Here is a 24,218-nt window from a genome sequence, read left to right on the forward strand (position 1 = left end):
GGTAAAGATCCATTGATTACAGATCAATAAATAATTTTAGTCTTTTGATCTTGTTATACTCAAAACTCTTCTAGATTTCTTTTCCATTGCAACTAAAGCAATTGAAGTAAACCTACTTCTTTCTCATATTTCCTTGCATATCACAGTCAACACCTTCCTTCCTTTTGATACCTGAATCAATTTACTCTGATCATAATTCAATCTTTTTGATGACTGTATTATCCAAATAATATACATGCTATAGTTTAGGATAACCTCTAAAATTCCTGTACCAAAAATTTACAGAGATTACTTTTCTATTCATTGGCTGAATAAATAAGGCATTCACAGAAAGTAACACACCTGTCATCTGATCACTAATTTTCGGACTCAATTTGTGTGCACTATTAGAATTTATAAATTCCACTTTGAAATGTGCCTTTGACAGATCTGAAACATAGATAAGAGATTTTCTCAAGTTTATAGAAATAAAGTTAATATTAAAGCAGTATAACTATTTCTTGAAAATTAATACTTAAATAGCTAATACTGCATCGCTTACATTTGATATTTGCAAAGAGGATAGTAGTTGTTTTAAATGGCACCATACATTTTAATGCATTCAGGCAATGACTGTGGAATCCTTCATATATTACTCAATCCTTCCCCTCATAAAATAAAGATATCATTAATACCCTTATTTTTATGTGAAAAGTTAAGAAAAGGCACTCCTTTAACTTCATAGTGATTATTACACACAAAGATATATTAAGTGCCAAACACAGTTTCATCAAAAAAATTTATGGCAACGAAACTTTGAGACTCTTAGTGGAAAGCAAAAGACCTTCCTTGTCCCCTCCTCTTCCCTGCCCCTCCTGAATCCGTAATTCTCTATCATCATATCCTATTTGATTTTCTTCATAGCAGTTATCACTATCTGAAGTTTTTTTCCTCTTCTATTTGTTTACTTGTTTCCTGTCTGTTTCCTCCACTAAATTACAAGGTCTAAGAGACCAGAGTGTTACTATCTCATTCATCAGTTATTCCCAGCACCTGGAACAGTGCCTGGTACATTTCTAGTGAAGAATTGTTGACCAATTGACTAAGCGAATGCATTCAAGTCCCAGTGCAAATAGTGACTGAGACAAAAGAAGAATCCTTTTTAATTCTGTACTTTGGTTTCTAGTACTATGAAGCTAAGCTGACTAATGTCTAACCTTCAGATGATATACCTTCAATATTGCTATCTGAGCAAAATTTTTAGAAAAACATAACTAATATCATGAAAGCACAGGGGGAGGTCAATGCAGCCTGTGACATTGTCATGATAATCCATGACATGTATGTAAAGGCCCTACTGCTGGCCTGGCTCATAACAGATCTCCAATTAATGAGACCTATTGTTGTTATTAATTATACAGTAAATAGATTTCTTAACTTTTGAGGTTTCTTTTTTTGTTTGTTTCTGTGATCAAGACCTCACTGGTATATTATATTCATTATTGTAAGAAAAAGGAAATTTAAAGATTCTCCCAATTATATTATCCATTTTCGAGGATAAGAAACTTGTACATAGTTATTATGAGCACAATAATTATGACATTTTAAAAGAACTATTAATAAATGGGGATTCGTGACCAAAAAAAAGTACTATTAAGTCAATTTTTCAAAACATATTTCCCTTTTTCAGAATGAGATATATTATGGCAGATGTGAAGGGAATGTAACATTTTAAAATAGCTCAATATGTTCAGATTCTGACATAAAATACACAGAAGAAAAAATTATTGGTCACTACTTACCAGGGGTTCCTGAAAGATGTCAAGGTCGTGGTGAGAAGGTGTTGTAAACTTCTCGCCACTTTACAAGGGTCTATTGCTAATACGTGGTTGACAGAGTTAACAAGTGTAAATAAAGACTTCACTTTTGTGTTACCAAAGCAGCCTGCTTCTGACAGACTGACGCTGAGGATAAACCAGGGCACTGACGTTAAATGAGCATTGAATCTGAGAGCTTGTTTACTTTGAAAGCAGATTTTTCACACTCACACACATTTCTATTCTGCTCTATGTCATGCTGCCACCTTGATGGCTCTCCCCTGCAGAACACATCAAAGGTGGCTACCAAGTTCAACATGTAAGGTTCAAACACTGGGTTCATTATACTTGAGTACATACAGGGGATGGGGAGACAAGTAGGGGAGGGGGTGCAGGGAAAAAGGGATGGTGACCAGAGGAAAGAGCTGGATTGGTGGTCCTTTCTGAAATGATATGTTTGGCTCTAAATCCCACAAAATACTGAAGCCATTCAAGACAAAGTGTACTCCTAAAGCCATGTTAGTTTTTCCTCAGGTATTTCTTCCCTGTTGAGGACACTTGAGGAGGTTTGGAGGGTTTTCTGTATATTTTTAAATGGTCCCACTTAATCCCTACTGGGTTTAGTTCTAAATACGTGTGATACAATTTTATTCCGATTGTAACTCATCAAGGATCTTTCTGTATCTTTTACCCTTGAAGGGGTGAATTCCAACAATTTATTACCCATAAAGTGAAATATCATTGCCTTTCCGTTGCCTAATAACTACCTCTTTCATGCTTCATGGATTACCAGACCTCCAGAAATGGCACAGGTAACTCCCTACTCCCAACTTTTACATCCCTCCTTGTCTGCATCACGCATTTTGAAACTTCATTACATATCCCCAAATGAAATGCCAAGTTCCTTGAGAACAGGGACCCTAGATCTAATTTTTATATAACTGACATCCCTATCTTTCCCATTTCCGGCACCTTCTCTAGCACCTCTACTCTTTCTGATCCTATTGCCTTTCCCTTTAAGAAATCCTGATGCTTGAAATGTTTGCACAGGGAAACACCGTCAGCGTGCAGCCCTTCTCTTTAGGGCTGTGTGTAACCCTGTTATTAAGTCTTTTTGGTGGGCTTCGACCAGACCTTCAAACATTTTAACTTTAAAGCAATTAAGTTCAAAGTAAGATTATGCTGCTGTATTTCAAAAGCAACTCCGGACACCAAGAATTTTGGTCTTTTTGGCCACAACAGTAAATTGTCAGGCAAAACACTATTTTGATTCTAACTAAAATTCATCACAAACACATTTAGCATAATATATACAGAAAAATGAACATTCTTAATCATCTCTCTTTTTGTTTCGTTTTGAACAAAATGAGCTTTTCCTCTTTGTGTAAAATGTAGAAGAAAAAAATATTTAAATGGAATAGCTGAATACCTTAAAAATGGACCAATATAACAAAAAAATGACATTGGGTTACGTGTTGGAGGCGTTTGACAGATGGATAAATCCCTGAATCAAACATCTGAAAGTGGCCATTACATAATAGCTGATACCCTGAAAAACACTGTGTTTTCCAGAATTCTTAAAAGCTAATTCTATATCCACTGCTATTATATTTCCCTGCCAATCTGAAGAAAATAAACGATTCTAATCTTGGATTTCACAATCAGCTTTTAGAGCCAGTACATAGCTGGTGCTTAAAACAGCCCCAATGCAGACTATTGTGTCATTATATGGTAAATGCCAAAATAATATAATTAATCTTGACCATTTCACCAAATTAAAGGGTCTTAGAACCAAAAAGACAAGGCAATATGTATAAGCACATACAGCATTTTATAACTAAGTGCATTTCCAAAATTCTAAAGAAGCAAGTATTAACCTTGTAAAAGGAATTCAACTCTGGATACAACTGAGAACTGTGAAAAATATGTGCTATTTGCACATATTAGAAACAGTGTTCATTTAGTTGTCTTTTATCAATAGGTCACTAAAACTTAAAATATGTTCACAACATTAAAAGTTATAAAGCCAATTTTAAAGCTAACCATTGCAGTTGTTTTAACTGTAGGTTCCTCGGTTTCAGGCACCATGACTTGGTTCCTCACGTCACCCAGCATCTGAACAGCTGTTGTTCAGTGAATGCTTAGGACTGACTGGCACGTGGCTTTAACAGAACATCTTCAAATCACAAATAACAGGGACAGGAAATAAGTGTTCTCTGCTACTAGGTCAATCCTCCCACAGAATGGAACGTTTTCCCCCCCAAATATTTCCCTAGCCTGGAGGAGGTTAGAAAAAGGCTGCAGGAGGTTTAGGTGAGCTTCTGCCAGTGAAGTGTGGCCTCCCTTTTTTTAATCATTTAGAAAAAGTGTGACCATAGATGCATATAGAGGGGCATTTAATTCTACCTTTAAAATGATCCTTCTTAAGGACCTCCCTGGCGGTCCAGTGGCTAAGACGCCACACTCCCAATGCAGGGGGCCTGGGTTCACTCCCCGATCAGGGAACTAGATCCCACGTGCTGCAACTAAGACCCGGTACAGCCAAATAAATATTAAAAAAAAAAAAAAAAAAAAAGCTCCTAAAGTGATCCTTCTCAGACGAGATTTTACAACATTGTAAATTGACTCTACTTCAATAAGAAAATTAAAATTTAAAAAATTTTTAAAAGAAAAGATTTCCCCCCCTCAATTTGACATGATTTCTCTTAACCCCAGTCGCCTTCTAAAACTGACTATATTTAATAAGGAAAACTCTTCTTAATATTTTTTTCATTATTCCAAAATAGTACAGGATCATTTCCCCTGCAGACATCAGGAATCACTCTCAGAAACACACATACCAGCCTCGGACTCATACATATTTTTATAAAAGACTTTTCTGAGCCGACAAATACTAACTTTAAGGTTGGATAAGCAGTTGTTGAGGAAAATGTGCCACCTGTTCAGGAATAGCTGCTTCTGGCTGACGCAGAGCAGACAGGTCACCAGCGGGTACAAGGCCTGAGGAGAAAGAAGATGAGGTCACAGGATGATGTCTATTTCAACCAACCAGGTAACACACGCTCTCTGGAACCACCACCCATACATCTCCCCCTGTGGGCTGTGTGGGCCAGAATAAACAGGACACTTTGTAACACACCCAGGCCCAACAAGTGCCATGCAGAGGTGGATATTTTGCAAATGCTCTCTGAGGACGATGGGGATGGAATACTCTAGAGTTATGTAGAGGGTAGAGAGTGAGTTTCATGGATCATAAGTGGAAATCTGATTCACTGATTTAGTCTTCACTCATAAATTTTAAAAACAAACTATCGTAGATCACTCTCAATCCTCAGGAAAAAAAGCAGAAAGGCACACTGATCTTGAAAATGTTACTGGCTTTTTTGCTCATAAACATCTACCAGTTTGTCCCTGTCTTAGAGGTAAGTGTATGTGTTTTCTTTTGCATGCAATCTTCCTGTAATTAAGGAAGATTCCTAAAAGAAATGTTACTGCACTGGTAAACTCCACCCAGACAAATTTAACCGCAGGAGGAATCTGCTTACGAGCGAATAAACAGAGGTGCTACTGTGCTTTTCCTGCCTAACTGGGCAGGTTTCCCGCAGCAACTGGAGAAGTCAGAAAAGCTTGTGGGTGGCCACCCAAACAATATACACGCAGAACCCACCACCATTTTGCCGAACCAGATTATGGCGCTCCCCAAAATCAGGGCTAGTGAAGATTTAAACAAAAATATAACTCGCTCATCCATTAACTTGAATTAGCAAAAATCTATTGCCACGATGAGATTCAGTGCTTAACAACCCATACACTTATGTTGTTGTTGTTGTGAACTTAGTTTTAAGCTGACTTTGAACTATTACTGCCATTGAGTGCAACTCTAATTCCAGCCAGTAATCTAAAAACAAAAACACAAGCAGTCACAACGACCACAGAATGCAGACAAATGAGCAAATCTGTCACCACTGCCCGCAAAGCAACTGAGTATTTGCTCAAATAACGGTGGTAATGTTCATACTTTAAAGATTAGCATAAACGATGCCAGAAACCAGCTACCTAAGCAACCTGCTTCCTCCATACTATCACAATTACAGCTGGTCTACCACCTGCTGATTCATAAACCAGAGCTTTATTTACCATGGAGGAAAAAAGTTGTGGTAATTTAAAAGACTTTTCTATGCTGCTCTTCAGTACAAAAGCATTCCCCAAAACTGTTTCCTCAGCCTTCAGAGAATCTTTCCAATGGCCAACTATCTGTGTCCCAACTCCCTTTCCTGCCTGGTTCCATTTTGATTCTGAATATCAGGATGGGAATTACCCAGTGAAGATTCCTGGGGATTGAGAAAAGAAACTGTTGTTATAAACTTTAGCCTTCAGATTGAAAAAATACTCAGAAATTAAAATAAAAATTAAGTTAAACCCATCTTGAAAATAAACAGCGGAATCTTTAGGACTAGAAGGGTCCTTGAGGTGACATGGTCTAATCCCCTTATGTTACCATGATTCAGTCATGGTCAATAATAGGTGGAAGCTCCAAAATTTGAAATGCTACCTCTCTTTGAGGAAGCTGTAGGTAATTCTCCCATCTGTGGAACCCTTAAGACTCTCAAATAGATTTCAGCCTAGGAATTTTAGTCTCTGCAGTTTTGTCTTTTGAATTTTCTCAGAGTTACTAACCAAGGAATGCTTCTTTCGAGAAGAAAGTTCCAGCGTGGTATCATATAGGCTTTCAACAAAGTTTCTGAGGCAGGGAACATTTACTTCATTTTTAACAGCCTGAAATAGAGATGCATGTTTATATTATATTAATGAAATTGTTGCTTCTCTAATCCAATTTGAAGAAGTTCTTAAAAATGAAAATGTAACTCACAGCAGCAACTGGGACAAGAATTTCAACAAAAAGCCCAGCCAAGGCATGCTTGATATCTTTGTCTTTGACCTCGAGGAAGTAATGCGCACATTCCTAAGAAGTAGAAACAGAGTAAAGGGAGGGAGAAAGATTGAAATGTGCACAGAAAATGTATGTAAGCAAATTTAAGCAAACAGATCTGAATTTAATCACACCCAATAATACAGCATATTCCATAATCTATTAAAAAAATCACTTAATTCAAGCATTTATATTTAAGTTCACAATATCTTCCAATGACATTTTACAAGGCTGGTTTTCTCACTCTCCCCCTAACTTCTATCCCCAAATCACTGAAAATCACTTTGTCCTTTGCTGAAAGGACAAAGCATCTATAACCAGCAAGCAGACATTCATCCACTGACTTACGGGTTGGTTCATTCAGTGACTCATTTGCAAGAAGTTTCTATTGGCTACCTACTGTGTGGGGGGCCCTGGGGCCTTGATTAACCCACAAGCACAGATCCCCAGAGAAGGTAACCACGGGAAGAGAGGCAGAAGACATTAACCTTATTTTAGGCCCTGACAGCCCCGGGCACAGAGCCGTTTACTTGTAGGGCCCTGACATTTTAGGCGTTTATTATTCAGATAGTTTCATGAGCAAGTCTGGAATGCTTCCCTTCCCCACCTCAGACAAGAAACCTTTGGAATAGTTTCTTAAGCAAGGATGTCTCTGCTTGGGGACTCCTGTCTACAAAAGGGTATTTTTGGTTGCCCAGGGAATAATATATTAGAAGAGTTGGCCTGTCCAGAATTCTGCCAGCCCCTTTCCCCTTCCTGGCCTTTTGGGTAGTAACTTACTGTGGTCTTTTTTAGATGCTGTTTTCATGGAAAGGTCCAAGGCTGCATGTATTTGTGATGACACTTTGATATCTGTATCAGCTATTACCTCTTATTTCAGTCCACATTGGGACTGTCACCAACAACAGTTGCTCAGGTTCCCAGTACATCAATATCATACTAAGACATCAGTCCAAGACAGGCACTGCCAGCATGGGAAGTCTTTGAGAGTTTCCCAGTACAGAATGGAGCTTTATGGTCCCCAGAATTGTGGCCCTTTTCCTACATTATTTTGCATACATATGTAAATACTGTCTCAAATCTTAATTCAAGTACATAGATACACAAATCATTAGCATGAGAGAGAGATAAAAATAGTTAGCATTTAGGGAGTCCTTTACCACGTGCCACGAATGCTCAGAACCACCTTCCAAAGTTAGTGTCATTATTACCACTCTGCAGACAAGGTAAGTGAAGCTGGGAGGGGTTAAGTGTGACTTGTCCAAGGTCACAGAGCTGGTAAGTGCTGAAGCTTGAATTCAAACCCAAGAAATTTGATACAGGGCCTATATTCTTTTTTTTTTTTTAAACTGCTTTTTTGAGATACAGTTCACATAACCTGCAATTCACCCTTATAAAGTATACAACTTGATAGCTTTTAGTATATTCACAATTGTACATCTTTCACCACAATCAAATTTAGAACCTTCTCATTATCCCAGAAAGAAACTTTGCACCTGTTAGCAGGCATCCCTAACCTCTGTATCCACAGCTCCTCCTCCAGCCCTACACAACTAATCTACTTTCTGTCTCTACGGATTTGCCTATCCTGGACATTTGCTATTATGAATAATGCTCCTATGAACGCTTGCATTCACGTTTTTGTGTGGACATATATTTTCACTTCTCTTGGCTATATACCTAGAATTGGAATTACTGGATTATATAGTAATTCTAGATTTAAACATTTGAGGAACTGCCAAACTGTTTCAGAAGCTGCTGTGCTATTTTACATTCCCACCAGCAGTGTATGAGGGTTCCAATTTCTCTGCATCCTCACCAACAGATAACTTGCTGTTGTCTGTCTTTTTGCTCACAGCCATCCTAGTGGGTATGAAGTGGTACAACCTACACTCATAACCCCTGTATCTAAACTCTTTATTAAGATCCTCACTAAATCTAATTCACAGCAGCATTAGAAAAAAAATCCCTTTAGATACTAAAGTTTTATAAAATCTAACAGAGCTGTGCGGACTTCCTTGGCATTCCAGTGGTTAAGACTCTGCGCTTCCAATGCAGGGGGTGCAAGTTGGATGCCTGGTCGGGGAACTAAGATCCCACATGCCTGCCTCGTGGTCAAAAAAACAAAAGACAAAACAAAACACACACACACACACACACACACACACACACACACACACACACACACAGAAAAACTAATAGAGCTGTGTATTCTGGGAAATCCTCATTAGCAATAATTCTTTTTTTAGTACATAATGGTGAACACTGTGTCACAGACACCTAAACCTGTGTGGTTTAGTTGATTTTTTAAAAATGGATTCCTTTTTATAGTATGAATAAAAAAGATATCATTACTTAAAGTTCTGATGCCTGGAAATGTTAACGTCGCCAACTCAATGCTATCGATCTCAAAAGGTAAAAAATCAGCTATATTTTATTGACAGAACAATATGCAGCCAATGGGTGAAAAAGAGAAAAAAAAAAGTCTACAAATAAGATTCCACTGTATACCCTACTCCAAAGGTGACATGAGTTTAAAAATGAAATTAAGTGCCTGAAACCCTATGACTTGGTTACGAAGCCCTTTATGAATTACTGAGGAAAAAGCGTAGGGTTTTTTCCATATGGGCGAGTGAACGGGTTCTCAGAGCCCAGGTCAGTCGCTCTGAGGAAGGCAGACGCTTCAAGCTGACAGCCCCTTAGTTCTCCTGCCCAAGACGGTACCTGCATAAACTGGAGAGAGGCCTCGAAGTCCTCCACCGGATACATCTTAATTCGAAAGAACTTCATCCCCATTATCAAGCTGATAATGCTTTGAACAACATATGGGCTCTGCTCTTTGTGCCGTAATTCTTTGAGCTCTGCCATAAATTTCTTCTTTACAGCAGGGAATCTAAGAAGAGAACGTGAGTGATTTATCAAATAATGGGTAGGAAAGTAACTGTAATGCGGGTCCCCAGCATCTAAGAGTGACAGGGCAAAGTGGCGGGGACCTTCAAATCAGCTGAAGTACAATGGCTGTCATCTTGTAAAGGTTTTGATATTGAGGATTTAGTAAAGAGTCCCATCTTCTCCTTTCTTCTCTTATTCTATCAGATGCTCAACGTCTCCTTCAGGCTAGGGAGAAGATCCAAGGTTATTTAGAGCCTCTCAAAATGGTTCAGCTCTTAAACTGAGCGTGATGAAAAGCTCTATTTCCTCAGGCTTAGCAGTTTCCCAGGTACTTACAGACCCCAAGGGCCAGAAGCATCCAACTGTGAGAAGATGAGCAATAACACAGGAGGCCAGGTATTTCTGACAATGACAGCAAATAACGCCAAGTAATATTCCTACATCCATTTCCACAGTTTTCTGTTGTTGCTTCTTTTATAGTTTTAGGTTAATGATTATTGAAAAACATATTTTCACGTTGAAGGAAAATCTAGTAATGGGAAAATTCAAATCATCTCTAAAAGATGAATAAGCTCTCTAATCATGTATGGGATTTTACAAATAAAAAGACACAGTCCCCAAGGAACTTAAGGTATTTATATTGTTTGAAAGTAAAATAATATTAATAATTACTAACATTAATTACAACAACAACATTATCATAAAAAGTTTAAAAAGAGAATAGATCTTAAGAGGATGGAAAGTAGCAGATTGTCAAAGTGCCTAAGGGTAAAGGAACATATACAAACAAGTTATCCAAACTGTTTCTGAGATGGCTGGTTTGACTACTGGTTAAAAAAAGGAAAAACAAGGAAAGCATTCTAAGACTCATTGTATTTTGTTTCCTGAAACTATCAGCCTGAGTTTCTGCAAAGGATCAGTTAGGAGCAAGGTATGATCACAGAGGGTAATTACGACTATAAAAGTTAAAGGCCAATTAATAGAATCCCAGAAGTTTGGAATCGCAACTCTTGACACCTCAAAGCAGAAATTTTAGGACATATAAGGGAGGTGGTAAACATACAGATATGGTGTCACCAAAAGGCAGTGCGACAGGTGTATGATTGGCAAGTTGGCTGTTACGGGCTTCATGAGAGCTGGCAATTTTCTCATTCTCGGCTAGAATGCAGGAGGTTACATGGTGTTCATTTAGTAACAATTTGTTAAAATTGTTTGTATTTTCTAAACAACTTATGGATTTTTCTTTACGTTTGCTGCATCCAAAAAAAAAAAAGATTTTAAGAAGGCAATGGAGCAGAAAATAGGTAGTGAATGTGTTTCCATTTTATGAATGAAGAAACAGATTGGAAGGTCAAAGTGAAAAAAATGAGACTTTGTGATCTTCTGATGTGAATTCCAGGAATTTCCACTATTTTGTAGCTGCCTTAGACAGTCATGAGCTGTGAAATGTAGTCCCTGTCTATTTAGAACAGTATACAGTTTAACTGGAAAGATAAGACAATGTAGCACTGACCATGACCCATGTGAATAATAGTAATAATTTTAATAATAACCAGTATTATTATTTATGAGGTATGTTAGCATGGGCCTGGGACTTTGCCTGGATCTCTCTGGTCCTTCAGGGAGGTTAAATGCCCCAGGCCAGATCACTTTCTCATATTTCACACTGTCCTTTATGTGAATAATACACCTGAAGAGGCTCCAGGGGCACCGGAGAATGAAGGGGCTCTTTCCAGCTGAATAATCAAAGATTTCAGAGGTGATTTATGTTAGGGTAAAGGGTGAACAGAGGTTTTAGGCAGAGACAGATGAAGGACAGGAAGTAGAAATGGCATAGCAAAGCGACGGAAGTGACACTTTCAATCAAGATCATAAAAATTTATAAAATCTATAAAAACTAGATTTTTTAAAATTATATTTTATTTCAAATTATTTCCAAACACTAAAAAAAAAAAAAAAAAATCTATGGTTTTAATTTTGAAATGTGAGACTTTAAAAGAAAAAAGTAACTTTACAGGTTAGAGTTATATTGTTTTAAAGATCACATGATACTTAGAAAGTGTGTTTTCCTTTTCTAATCCGTGACTAAAACAAGGAGAGGGAGGAAAAGGCAGGTTATTCGTACACCTCACTATTTCAGTATTCTCACAAGTTAGTGGCTGAAAGTCCATTTATTTCTCATTTAAAAATAAATATAGCTATCTTTTACTTTAAAAAGTCCCACATGACATAAACATGTTATTTTAAAATAAAAATAATCCAAAAATCTATTTGCACTTAAAATCTATTTTCTCTTAAAATAATTTTAGGGAAAAATAAATTTCTTTTCAATGACCACGCCTAGAGTGTTTAGTATTCTTTAGTAAATACAGTAACTAAACGATTACTCAGTCTCCTGCTTTAAAATGTATAGTATATATTATTAAAGTGAGAGTATAAGAATATATATATTGAAATTATATCACATAAAGAGAGAGCAGTTTTGGAATGAATCTTACAAGCAATCATCACTATTTAAATGAATATGTCAGATTTTAATCCAAAAAACTTACCTTAAAAAATCTAACTTTAACTTAATTGACTTTGAAAAAGTCAAGACCCTGGGTGAATATCACTTAATAGCAAAAAAAAAAAAAAAAAAAAAAATTTTCCCTTAATGACAGGAATTGAGCACATTATCACTAGTAAGATTAAAAATAGTGATTCTGCTAAAACTTAAAGACCAAACTAAATATTAATATCTAAAGTCATAATGAAGAAGATATTTATGTGCATTACCACTGTGATCTAGATATAAAATCTAAAATTAGAATTGTTACATTACTCAAGTTTATTTTTTAAAAAAGATAACCATCCTATACCAAATAGGCATACATCCTTTTTTTCCCCCACTGAGAACAAAGGAAGCAATAATTTTCTAAGGCGACAATAAAGTAATGGTCCTGGTGTACTTATGAGAAGAATGTAATGTGATAATTTGTAGTATGACACCAGTTTAAGACTGTACTGTCTATCAATAAAGGTTAACTCTATACTGACTGGTTAAGAATTTATCAATGGGATTACTATATATTACTGCAATTACTGCAAGAAGCCACTGGTGAAAGCGTTTTCTTGTGACTAAAAAGTAATAGAGCATTATCCAAATTGAGGCATTTGTTATAGCCTACTATTGCAGAATTGAGACAAATACTGACATGAAAATTTTAAAAAGTCCCTGTTGGCAAGAAAACACTGGCTCAGTGGATCATCAATCAGACCTAATACAGAAATTCCTACAACCTTAGAATGTTGCTTTAATTTTGACGTTGTCTCTCAATTCATTCTCAACCGACTGAAAATTGGTGTAGCTAAGGCAGGTCATTCTATAGTAACCGATATTGTTATGTACATTTCACAAAACTAAGAAAAACACAAGAAGTCATTTCTGGCATATTAAACTTTCCAAATGATTGTATAAGAGAGTTAGGCTGGGGTAATTACAAAGGAATATGATGAGATTTCCAGGGTTTGACAAAGCAGCCAAAATACATATTAACAACTCATTTTTCTGATCTTTTCTAGGAATGAGGTAGAGACACATGAGTTAATTTGCCAGATAACTGCAGCTTATTCCTTCAAAAAGCCAATACTTTTATTATTTAATTGCAATGGAAATCTCTCCAAAATGCATTACACTTTTTTTTTCATGAACTACAATTATTACAATGGGCTGTAATAAAAGTACAATATATATTCTCATGCAAAATGGTCCAGGTAACTCTAATGTTTAGTTCTTATGTATGTTTTGGCCAGTTTCTCTTTCCTCTCTGTTGCTGTCAGTTTTTGAGCTTGATATTTCTCAGGGCGTCAGTGTATCTAAGTCTCTTTCATCTAGTACTGATGTTTTATGTGTTAGAAAAAAAACAGGTAGTCAAGATGAATAGACAAACAGGGTTAGATTAAATAAGTCACCTCAAGGAGTTTTTGGGGTCTGTTTCCTGAGTTCTTGACTATGTTTTGGCTAGCTAAAGGTGCTGAGTAAGTACTTTTTAAAAATTTTGTTTTGTGATAAATTGAGTGTTTCCACACTGCTAAGTTAGGAAATTCCATCTCTTGAAGATACAAATCTCTCTGAGGGTTGCAATTTCACAAAGATCAGGGCATCACTGTTGCTCCAAGCTAGCCTCTTGGCTTGGATTCACATTATGTCTCTGGCTCACTTTGCCTAACCTAGAAATTCAGGATCTTGCCCGATTTGCCTCAGGGTTGAATAAGATGAAGATGGGTGAATAGGGTGTGACATCACTTTTGGAAGAAGTATATTATTGCTAATAGTCTAATACCACTTTGTTCTAGCCTGCTAAGTAGTGTTATGGGGCCAGATATATTTAGCAATGAGAATTTTCTGACTTGTTTCCATGACAGTGTCTTGGACATTTTTAGCTCAGCTGAATTAAGTAAGGTCTATAGTAAAGGGACATTCTAGAATGGAATTTTCCCACTCATGGATGCTATATCATAACCACCCACTCATGGAATATAGAAAACAAAACTTTTAAAACTGATAAACTTCTTTGGAAAATTAAGCAGGAAGAAAAGTACTTTGGTTAGTTCATTTCTTTCTCGGATGCAATAGTCTGAAACTCACGGACCCTTGGTAGGATCTGGATCAATTGCCAAGTGAACAAGCTAAAGGAGAAAACAAATTGGAAAAAGACATGGTACTTGCTCTGGGGAGCTTCTTGTGAGGTTCAGAGACAGGGCACACACAGCATAAATAAACCCTAGTTTCTGGTAAGCTCACACCCTCCCCCTTCCTGAGAGTAGGGCTGGGTTGGCACAGAAGAGGCACTCATGTTCTTATGGTGAAGGATTCTGAGGTTCACTTACTTAGCTTGTGCCAACACTCCAATGACTTCTGCATACAGGTCTGCCACAATGTGCATATTGGCAGTGTTAGGACCAAGGTACCTAAATAACATACAATTAGACAAGTTAGGAATACCCCCAGGTCATCTGAAAAGAGCAAACTTGATTTAGTTTTAAGTACCCAACTTCTTCAAATTCGAAGATGACAAATTACTTTACCCTTCTTTGTACTTAAAGTGCTTGAAAGCCAAGTTAATAACATCATGTATTAAACTGTCTATTACAGGATGAAGTGGAATCTGGAAAAAAAAAAAAGATGGCTCTTAACTTGGAAGGGAATATTAAAGATCAAATCAGTAAGAGTACTTACAATGAACTATATATGGCCTTTAACAATCAATAAATATAATTCATATGACATAGTATTTGAAATTCAAGAACAATTTAATAAACTTGACCTTAAAAACATAAGTAGTTTTTAGATAAATAAATCTTATCTAAAGTAACATTAAATTAATGACCTACCTGTTTCAAAACTTCTATTAATACTAAAGAAAAAATAAAATCAATGGCGAGGTCTCGTCTTTCCATTAAATAATCTCGCTGCTGTTCATCACTGTAAAATTTAAAATATTCACATTAAATGGGCACTGAAAATATCCTCAGAGTGATGTAATTCACCCAAAAATCTAGGACTCATCCCCAGTGGACTGCAAACCAATTTTGTTATGAAGAAACTGCAGTGGTAAATAAACACTGAAGTTATTCCTATGATCAATCTGGTGCAGTGGACAAACATCAGATTTGAATATTTGACTTCAGGTTTTAAATATCCAACCATGTCAACTTGGGTAGCTATCTGTGAGTCTACAATTTCATCTTGTGGACTTTTCTAAGGTATCTTTCAGCACAGGAATCCTATCATCTGTAAAATGGAAACAAACATGATACAGGGCCCCGGTGCCAGAGGTAGACCCTGAGAGGATCTTGTGAAAAGAGTTAAACAACTAAAGAAAGAAATAATATGATTACCTATGGAATCAGGACTGCAGTGGGAGGAGAAAGGATCAGCATTACATTTCATTTCTTTCCCCCTGTCCCTTTCCTCTTGACCTTTTGCCACTTGAGATTTATGAGAGGAAGAAAGAAGATGTGAGGGGGTGGTGGAAGAGAGAAAGATTAAAAAGCAGATGGAAGAAGAGGTAGGAGGGACAAAGTGGAGCCATTTGAACTCATTCCAAAGTGAGGGAGCAGAATTATCACCGTCAGGAGGACAGAAATGTGAGTTCATACCCCCTTCCCTTCATATTTCCTGCTTCTCTAATGTACTGAGGACTAATTTGGAATTGAGCAACTGAAGTGACTGCAAAGTTCCTTAGCACAGAATAGTGGTTAAGAGTGTTGGTTTTGGGGTGGCGGTGTGATGAATTGGGCGATTGGGATTGACATGTATACACTGGTGTGTATAAAATTGATGACTAATAAGAACCTGCTGTATAAAAAAGTAAATTAAAAAAAAAAAAGAGTGTTGGTTTTGGTGTAGAACAGTCCTGGGTGAAAATTACGCCTCTTCTACTTACCAGTAATTTTTCCATCTACAAAATGGAAATAATAATAGTAATTATAGTAAGGTTTGCTTGAGTATTAAGAGAAAAACGTGTATTTAGTAGAGTCTCCCAAACATACAACTGCTCAGTACTTGCATATTAAATAAAAGCAATGAGAAAGGATGACAGAATTTGGATTTGTCAGGCAGATATTTTCAAAATAAATCAAGACTATTTTAAATATGGAATGCTTTTCTCTTCAGTCAAGAGGGAATGAGAGGAAAGCATATAAAAGATATAAAAAAGAACTCTGGAGGAGCTCTGCCTCCTTGAGCAAGTCCAGTTAAGCCTGGTAGGTGACAGAGCAGGTCAACAAGGGAAGCTGCGGCTTTAACTTTCAAGGGGAAATGTATGGACCGGGCAGGAACTCATTCACTCAGGATCATTTACAGACAGTCCTGCCAGGAGAAAGAGCAATGGACCAAACCATCCATCTGGAGCCCTTCAAGACCCACTAGAACTAGAAAGTGCTGCTGCCAGATGAAGGGAGGAGAGGAAAACATATGGAGCTGCATTAAAAAGAGGGCGTCCACAAGTCTGACCCAGAAATTACATCATGGAGAAGAGAAACAGGAAGTCTGAAGACCACAGGGAGGGAAAACTCTCAAAGATGGCCAGCAGCAGTAGAGAGAAGAGGGCTGTAGTAAGGGGTCTCCAAAAGGGGCCAGAGGAACTTGAAAAAGTAGCAAAAAAATCTTGGTAGAAACAAAATTTTAAACTCCTGATTCTGTTTTATTTAATAAGCCAATTTATGCTTTCAAATAAAAGGAAGACATATATCTTTCCAATAATGAATTCAACTTTATTGCTAGTTTCAGGTCCAACTGCCAGGAGCCAGAGGCATCTGACAAATTTATTTGGCAGTCAAAATGTTGATACTATACTAATCTTAGAAATCATAACCCAAATACACATCCATCACATTTGACTGTTTTCAGTTGCTTATGCTTCTTCCTTAAGTTCCTCTTTTCTTGTTTCTATTAAGAGAAACCCCTATTATTAGCTACATCATGTTCTAGAGACCCTCATTCTTTTGGCTTTGTCCCAAACACACATTCTCTCTCTCTTATTTTAAACTTTCAAGTGCTAACTAAAATGCAATTGAGTTGAATTTCACTGTCCCGATTCTCTGTTTGATCTCGGCAATGACTCTGATCTCCTGGAAATAATCAGTAGTACAACCTAAAGAGCTATTCTTTTCAATCCATAAAGAAATCAATTCATGAAAAATCTAGTTTTAGTAACTAAATTCTGACAAAACAGGACAAAACTAAAACTCACTTAATTCAACTCACTAAAACTACCCCACTCTCCACCCCTAGAAAGTTTTAGTATCTATTCATAAGCTAACATGAAATAGGGGGAAATACTAAAATGACGCCATTAATTTATTAATCATACAGGCTGAACCATTTTCAGACACAGGATTGAAATTTTACCTTTAAATTTGATACATTAAAAATATTTATGAGAGATTGCTAATTGGTATGGGGTTTCTTTTTGGGGCGATAAAAATATTCTTGAATTAGGCAGTGGCGATGGCTGCACAACCTTGTGAATATACTAAAAACACTGAATTACACACTTTAAGAGGACGCAGTTTATGGTATGTGAATTATACCTCCATTTAAAAAAATTCTTCTTCAACTAAAATAATTATTCAATATGCAAAAGTTATTAATTTCTCCCCCAAACAAAATGATAAGTAAATGAATCTTGAATAAACTCAAGCATATTACAAAATGAAATTACAAGTTCAGGTGAAATGTAATTTGGTAAAATAACAGGTCTTCAATTTCAAGAGAAGTTTACATATTTTTAAGTACTAGGAGTGTCAAGAAAAATGAGAGGGATAAATCACTCACAAGTAGAGGTTAATATCTGATTTTCTGAGTGATTAATTTCAGTTATATTGTCTTTAAAAGCATTAAAAAATGTATAACCCATGTGGAGAAATCTAAGTGCTTTGAAAAATCTCTTGTTTTTTTTAAAGAAAGGTAAATGTATTAAACTTTCTTATATTTGCTACCTTGCTATAATAGGTTGATTTCAAACATATGAAATTATACATATTTACCTAAAATTCTGGGGGACTTAACATTCATTGGACAGAACGAGAATCTTAAGTTTTATGGCTGAAGAACTCATGTAGCAGCAAGTTCCACTTTTCAAATCCAATAAACAAAATTCTCAGCTAGAAGGGAAGTTAGAGATGGGGTGATCTGACTTCCCCCTTTGCTCACGAAAAGGCTGGGAGCTGGGGAGCTGTTGGGGAGCTGGCCAAAGTCACATGGCTAATTAGTGGCAGCTCCATGACTACCTCTAAGGTCCAACCCAGCGTCCTTTGCACTACAGTACCCTGGGCACTCAAGGTTACGAACGCAGATCCAAATATCTACGCAATGTCGGGCAGGGCCTGCTGCAGGCTTTCTGCCTTCAGGTGCAGACTGGAGGAGAGAGGGCCCAGGAGAGAAGCAGGCAAGAGGGTTACCTAGGGTCCTTGACACCCTGCCCCCACCACTGTCAAAATAAGGCCATGTAAGAATTTTCAACCTGTGACAGCTGGCCGTGACAAATACTCCAAATGTGCCACCTGCTAGACAAGGTGGTGCTCATGTGTAAAGAGGCAGGAAGATCTAGAAGCCACCCAAGTCCCACTTTGATTTGTTTCAAGAAAGAAAAGAAAAGAAAAGAGAAGAAAAGAAAGAAAGAAAGAGAAAGGAAAGAAAGAGAAAGAAAGGAAAGAAAGAGAAAGAAAGAGAAAGAAAGAAAAAGAAAGTAAAAGAAAGAAAGAAAGGAAAGAAAAGAGAAAGAAAGGAAAGAAAGAAAAAGAAAGAGAAAGAAAGAAAAAACTATAATCCTCATAATCCTTACATAGAGAAGCGTACCTTTTGGATTTATTGCTGGTTCTTGGTCTGTATTCATGTGATTCATCCTCAATGCCATTTTGCCTTTTATACCAGTCAAATAATGTACGTAGAATGGAAGGCAGGCAGTACTCAGAAAGGGAGCTCATTGAACTGATGACCTACAGAGAAAAGCAGGCGATTAAAAAGCTTTGGTGGCACTGCCAATTACTGAGAAACTTTTTATTTCACAAATAACTCCAAACCATAGTCACTACAAAATTTTCTTATTTATCACGGTCCTCTCCTTAATAATCTTTAGCAGTACATTCCCAAGAACCCGTTTCTTACTGTTGACAGATGTTCCTAATATAATAACTTTGTGGTTTAAGAAAGATAATTACTCTGACTCTCTTTCATTCTAGAAATCAGATGTTAATTGCATACAGGTTATTCATGGACTGCAAAGAAATTATTTTCCCACAGCATCTAAGAAGTACAGGGACTGTACTTCTTAGGTCCTCAAAAATGCTTGTTATATAAATAAATACATTAATAAATAAATAAATAAATAAATAAATAATAAATAATAAATAAATACATTAATAATAATACATTAATTAATATGATTACCTTAATGGCTTAGGTGAAATAAGCAATTCTATCCCCCAAACAAATAACCTAAGTGGTAATGCAATGTATGGTTTTCTGCCAATAATCATTCATAAACTAATCAGAGGTGTGCCCCAAATTAGACTCAATGAATCAGTAGCAGTAATTCACTCTGTATTACATCAAAGGCAAACATCTCCCCTCTTTCAACAACAAACATACCTTTGATAGATGAGTTATTCTACTTTCCTTATTTTGAAAAGATTCCTGATCTTTTATTAAGTATCACTCCTCAACTGAACTTCAGTCAATATCTCATATTATAATACATGCAAAAATGAACTCAGAATGGGTCATAGACCTAAGTATAACACCTAAAGCTATAAAACTTCTGAAGAAAACATAGGGGAAAATCCTTGTGACTTCGGGGTAGGTGAGGATTTCTTAGGGATCAAACCAAAAGCAAATTGCATGAAAATTCGATATTTTGAAAATCATCAAAATTAAAAGTTTAAGCTTTTAGAAGGATGCTGTTAAGTGATGAAAGGACCAGCCAGACTGGGAGAAAATATTTGCAGAACACCTCTCTGATAAAGGTCTTATAACCAGAATGTGTCAAAGTACAGTGAGATAGGTTTTAATTATTTAATTAACAAACAGTATAGGCAAATCATAACACCCAGCACTGATGAGACAGGAATTTATCCCAAGTACATAATTAGAGATGAGTAAGAATGTTCAGGACAGCATTACTTATTATAGCAAAAAAATGGAAACAAATGTCCTGCTATAGGTAAACGCCTGAATCCAATGTGGAATTTGATGTAGATTATCTATGAAACCATTAAAAATCTCATTTCAAAAATATTTAATGCTATGAAAATGTTCATGATATGTTAAGTGAAAAAAGAGTGAAAAATCATTTAATTGGTATGATCCCAATTTGATAGAGACCCATATAAGTATGCATATATAGAAATTAAGACCAGGAGGAAATATACCAACATATTAAGAGTACACATTACAATCAGGAGAGATCTCAGGAGACAGATCACCAGAGGGAGAGGGTAAGTGGGAGTTTAAAAAAAATGAAGGTAGGATTTTACCTGGGCCTTTTTAAAAGAAAGGGTAGAAGTCTGAAGTGAGAGTCAAGAAAGAAACTAAGTAAGGAGCCTAAGCAGGAAATCCTACCATCATGAAGCTGTAAAATAACTGTTTGTTGATAATGATTATGTGATTAATGAAGGTTTTGAAGGAACTGAAAGAAGAAATATCTGACTGATGTAGGGACTTTGGTTCACCAGAGTGGAGGGAAATAATGTTGAAAATTTTAAGTTGGAACTAAATCATAAAAGGTACTTAATGACGGTCTAAACAATTTCAGTTTTCTTCTCTAGAAAATGAGAAGCCCCTCAAGATTTCTGAGTAGGATACTCAGTCCATAAAAATGATGTTTGGGGAGGTTTAATCTAGCAGTGACGTGTAGGCTGGACCGAAGTGGTTTGCAAACAGAGGCAGTTAAGAGAATACACAACACATGCTTGAATCTAATGAGGTTATTACTGCACCAGTTCCAGGAGTGCAGGGCTCAGAGCCTGAGCTGGGGAGGTGGCAGAAGAAACGGAAAACGTTAGTTAACTTAAAATATTTCTGTAGTTAAGCAGCCTAGGCTTAACTTCCTTTTACAAAAGCAGGAAACTAGAGCAATGAAAGCGCAAGTGCTTCATGTCAACAGGACTTTCCACTGTCACCTTTAAAACAAGCCCTAAGATTGAGCAAAGCAATGATTGCTTTCTTTCTCAGATTCTATTTCTTGATAGCTTATTTCATGCTCTCTCTCTTATAATTATGGTTTTAGGTACATAATACAAAATTGTGCATTATCTTTAGTTATGGGTTAAGTTAAAAAAAAATAAACAGGCTATTGCATTTAGCCTGCCTGGTGAACCTAGTCACCGTTATAGGGTTCTGTAATTTTAAAATATCTAATTATTTTCTTTAAAAAAAGAGCCCTCCCCTCCAGGCTGTAACATCCACAGGCACAACAAATTTTCCTGCTCTTCCTTTGGCTATAACAGCAGTAAATTTTTGGAGGAAAGCCGACTATGGTGTGCCAAGGGGGTAATTTCCTAGTTCTCTCTAAAGTTACCCCAGCACCAGAAAGGGTATTTCTTCAAGTTGTCATCATCTAGAATATTTTGAATTGGGAAACAAAGAGGGTTCCTCCCACATGGGAAAGGGGATCAGAATTCAGAGTCCCTGACCAAGGGTTAATTCTGTCTTCATTACTGAATAGGTAATACAATCCCAAAGCCACTACGATTATATTTCAGCAATTTAAAAATACTTGTGCAAGTCTGGATGAGACTTAAGGAGACATGATGACTAAATGTACTGTGGCATCCTCAATGGTATCCTGGAACGGAAGACAGATATCAGGGAAAAACAAATGAAATACAAACGAAGTATAGAATTTAGTTCATAATAATGTACTGATATTGGTTTCTTAGTTATGACACATGTACCCTGGTAATGTAAGATGTTAATAGGAAAAACTGGGTACGGGGTATATGACAACTGTCTGTACTATCTTTGCAACTTTTCCGTAAATCCAAAACTATTCTAAAATAAAATGTTTATTTAAAAAACATTACAGAATATTGAGTAGAGTTACCAATATTCTATAATAACCTAAATGGGAAAAGAATTTGAAAAATATTCGAATAGATACATGCATATGTATAACTGAATTACTTTGCTGTACACCTGAAACTAATACAACATTGTTAATCAACTATACTCCAATATAAAATAAAAATTAAAAAAAATTTCTGTGTGACATTTACCAGCTCCTTTATTCAGACCCATAAAGGTGATATAAACCTGTGTTTGACTCCTATAAACCTCTCTGGGTAGAGCATTCTCTAACAGAGCATTCAGCTACTTCACTTAGGTGTAACCCACATTCTCCATAGAGAACGTCAGGAGTGTTCTTCTAACCTCAGCTGTAATCATTTTTTTCTACCCGTAAAAAGTCATCCTGAAGCCATTCTTGGTATTATATCTATTGGGCATGCTTTCCATGGCAAATACACTGAGACCATCTTAGAAGAGATGAAAGGTCAGCAGGGGGTGGATGTGTGTGTTTTTTCCATCTCTCTGTTACTGCCCTTTTGAGTTCAGACTTTCAGGAAGGAAGGGTGGAATTTGCAAAGACCTGGCCCTCAAAGCTCAGGAAGGGAGGAAGGTCTAGCTGGCTTCTTGGTTACTCAGCTCCTTCATTTATGGGAAGCAGAGCCAATGGTGAGATGAATTCTAGCTCTGTGCTGCTGTGCAAGGAGAGGCCCATTTACAAAGATGTTCTTGTTGCATTTAAATGATCATATTCTTCCATCACAGATGAGCTAGGTACTGTGCAGCTTGAGGAGACGAAGTGCACAGAATCACAGAACTATTTCATGCTGGTGTTTTCTTTTGGAGGGGTGACAGAGGGGAATACTAAATGTACTTTGCAAATGTTTTCTTAACGTTTATTTTGGCGTTTTATATATAAATAGGCTAAAAGAAACTGTCCATTATGCTGTATCTAAGACATTAATTTTTCATAAGCATTTTATTATACTGGCTGAATGCAAAGAAGGAAACTTCACACATAAATATTTGAATAATTACTCAGTGGAGTCATTCCATATTTTACAGTAATAAGGCTGACTTGTCGTGAGTGGTGCATTTAATGAAAAATTTTAAAGTAACTTCACTGATGGCTTAATTTCTCAAACTAGTTCAGGTGGCCAAGCACCTGGGGGCCAGGGTACTTCTCTGTGTACCTGATCTATTATAGCAATTCAGAGGCAATTTTTTTTTTCACTCAATCACATTTCATACTATTGCTAGCTTACAGTATTCGATGAGTGATGATAGACACTGCAGGCTAAAGAATAATTTATTATAAAAACTTAAAATTATAAAAAACTATATGTTAAATATGTTTTTCTTGCAAATTAGGAAAAGATCTTCATTATTTGATTTTACCATCTTGGTCTATTTTATGGAACTCACTGTTCCACTGGAGAATAAGAAACACTGAATAACACTAATGTGAATCCAATGCTACCTAATTTGTTTTTACTCTCTTAATTGCTTATATTTTTCACTTACATATTTTAAATAGATTTTCATTGAATTGAAGCATTAGAATCAATGTTAAAGCACTAGAATTTCACCTGCCTCCTTTTGCAGGAAAATATTACTACCCAAGATGATAAAAAGTTATTTTAGTTCTATTATAGATTTATAATAGATTTATTTTACCATGTGTTTCCTGTTTATAGATAGCATTTTTAACACATTAAGAAACTAAGGTGCCACAAAAGGACATAAACATATACCATCTAGAAGAAAATCCCAAAAGAAGTTACTTAGAATGTATGAGCAAATTATCTGGAATTTAGAGTAAAGAATAGGTCACACTGAATTGCAAATAGCTGCAACTTAATGTTCTCAGAACAGCATATCTGAAGCCTGATCTCCAAAAGCCACATTTTCATAATTTGGGAAGATCCGGCGGGTTTGGGGTTCAAGTTACAACTCTGCCCTTTATTGGCTGTACGAGCTTGGCCATGTTGCTGTTTCTTTGAAGCTCTGTTTTCAGCTGTAAACAGGACTTAAGAATACTTCCCTCACT

The 24,218-nt window shown here is 36.5% G+C and overlaps 1 protein-coding gene across 8 annotated transcripts in view; it reads right to left on the reverse strand.

Moving 5' to 3' along the window:
* The window catches only part of FRY (FRY microtubule binding protein), a 434,377-nt gene that overhangs the window by 142,875 nt on the left and 267,284 nt on the right, over window positions 1-24,218 (reverse strand). For all 8 annotated transcript variants that reach the window (XM_082435479.1, XM_082435480.1, XM_082435473.1 and 5 more), the window contains 8 exons: window positions 18,965-19,104; window positions 14,995-15,085; window positions 14,689-14,768; window positions 14,491-14,571; window positions 9,451-9,619; window positions 6,667-6,759; window positions 6,474-6,572; window positions 4,695-4,796 (listed from right to left, as the gene is read on the reverse strand). In XM_082435479.1, coding sequence (XP_082291605.1) covers window positions 4,695-4,796; window positions 6,474-6,572; window positions 6,667-6,759; window positions 9,451-9,619; window positions 14,491-14,571; window positions 14,689-14,768; window positions 14,995-15,085; window positions 18,965-19,104 — 855 coding nt within the window. The remainder of the gene's footprint in view (window positions 1-4,694; window positions 4,797-6,473; window positions 6,573-6,666; window positions 6,760-9,450; window positions 9,620-14,490; window positions 14,572-14,688; window positions 14,769-14,994; window positions 15,086-18,964; window positions 19,105-24,218) is intronic.

The sequence above is a fragment of the Balaenoptera physalus genome (genome assembly GCF_965194825.1).
Source record: "Balaenoptera physalus genome assembly, chromosome: 18".
In the NCBI taxonomy this organism is placed as follows: Eukaryota; Metazoa; Chordata; class Mammalia; order Artiodactyla; family Balaenopteridae; genus Balaenoptera; species Balaenoptera physalus.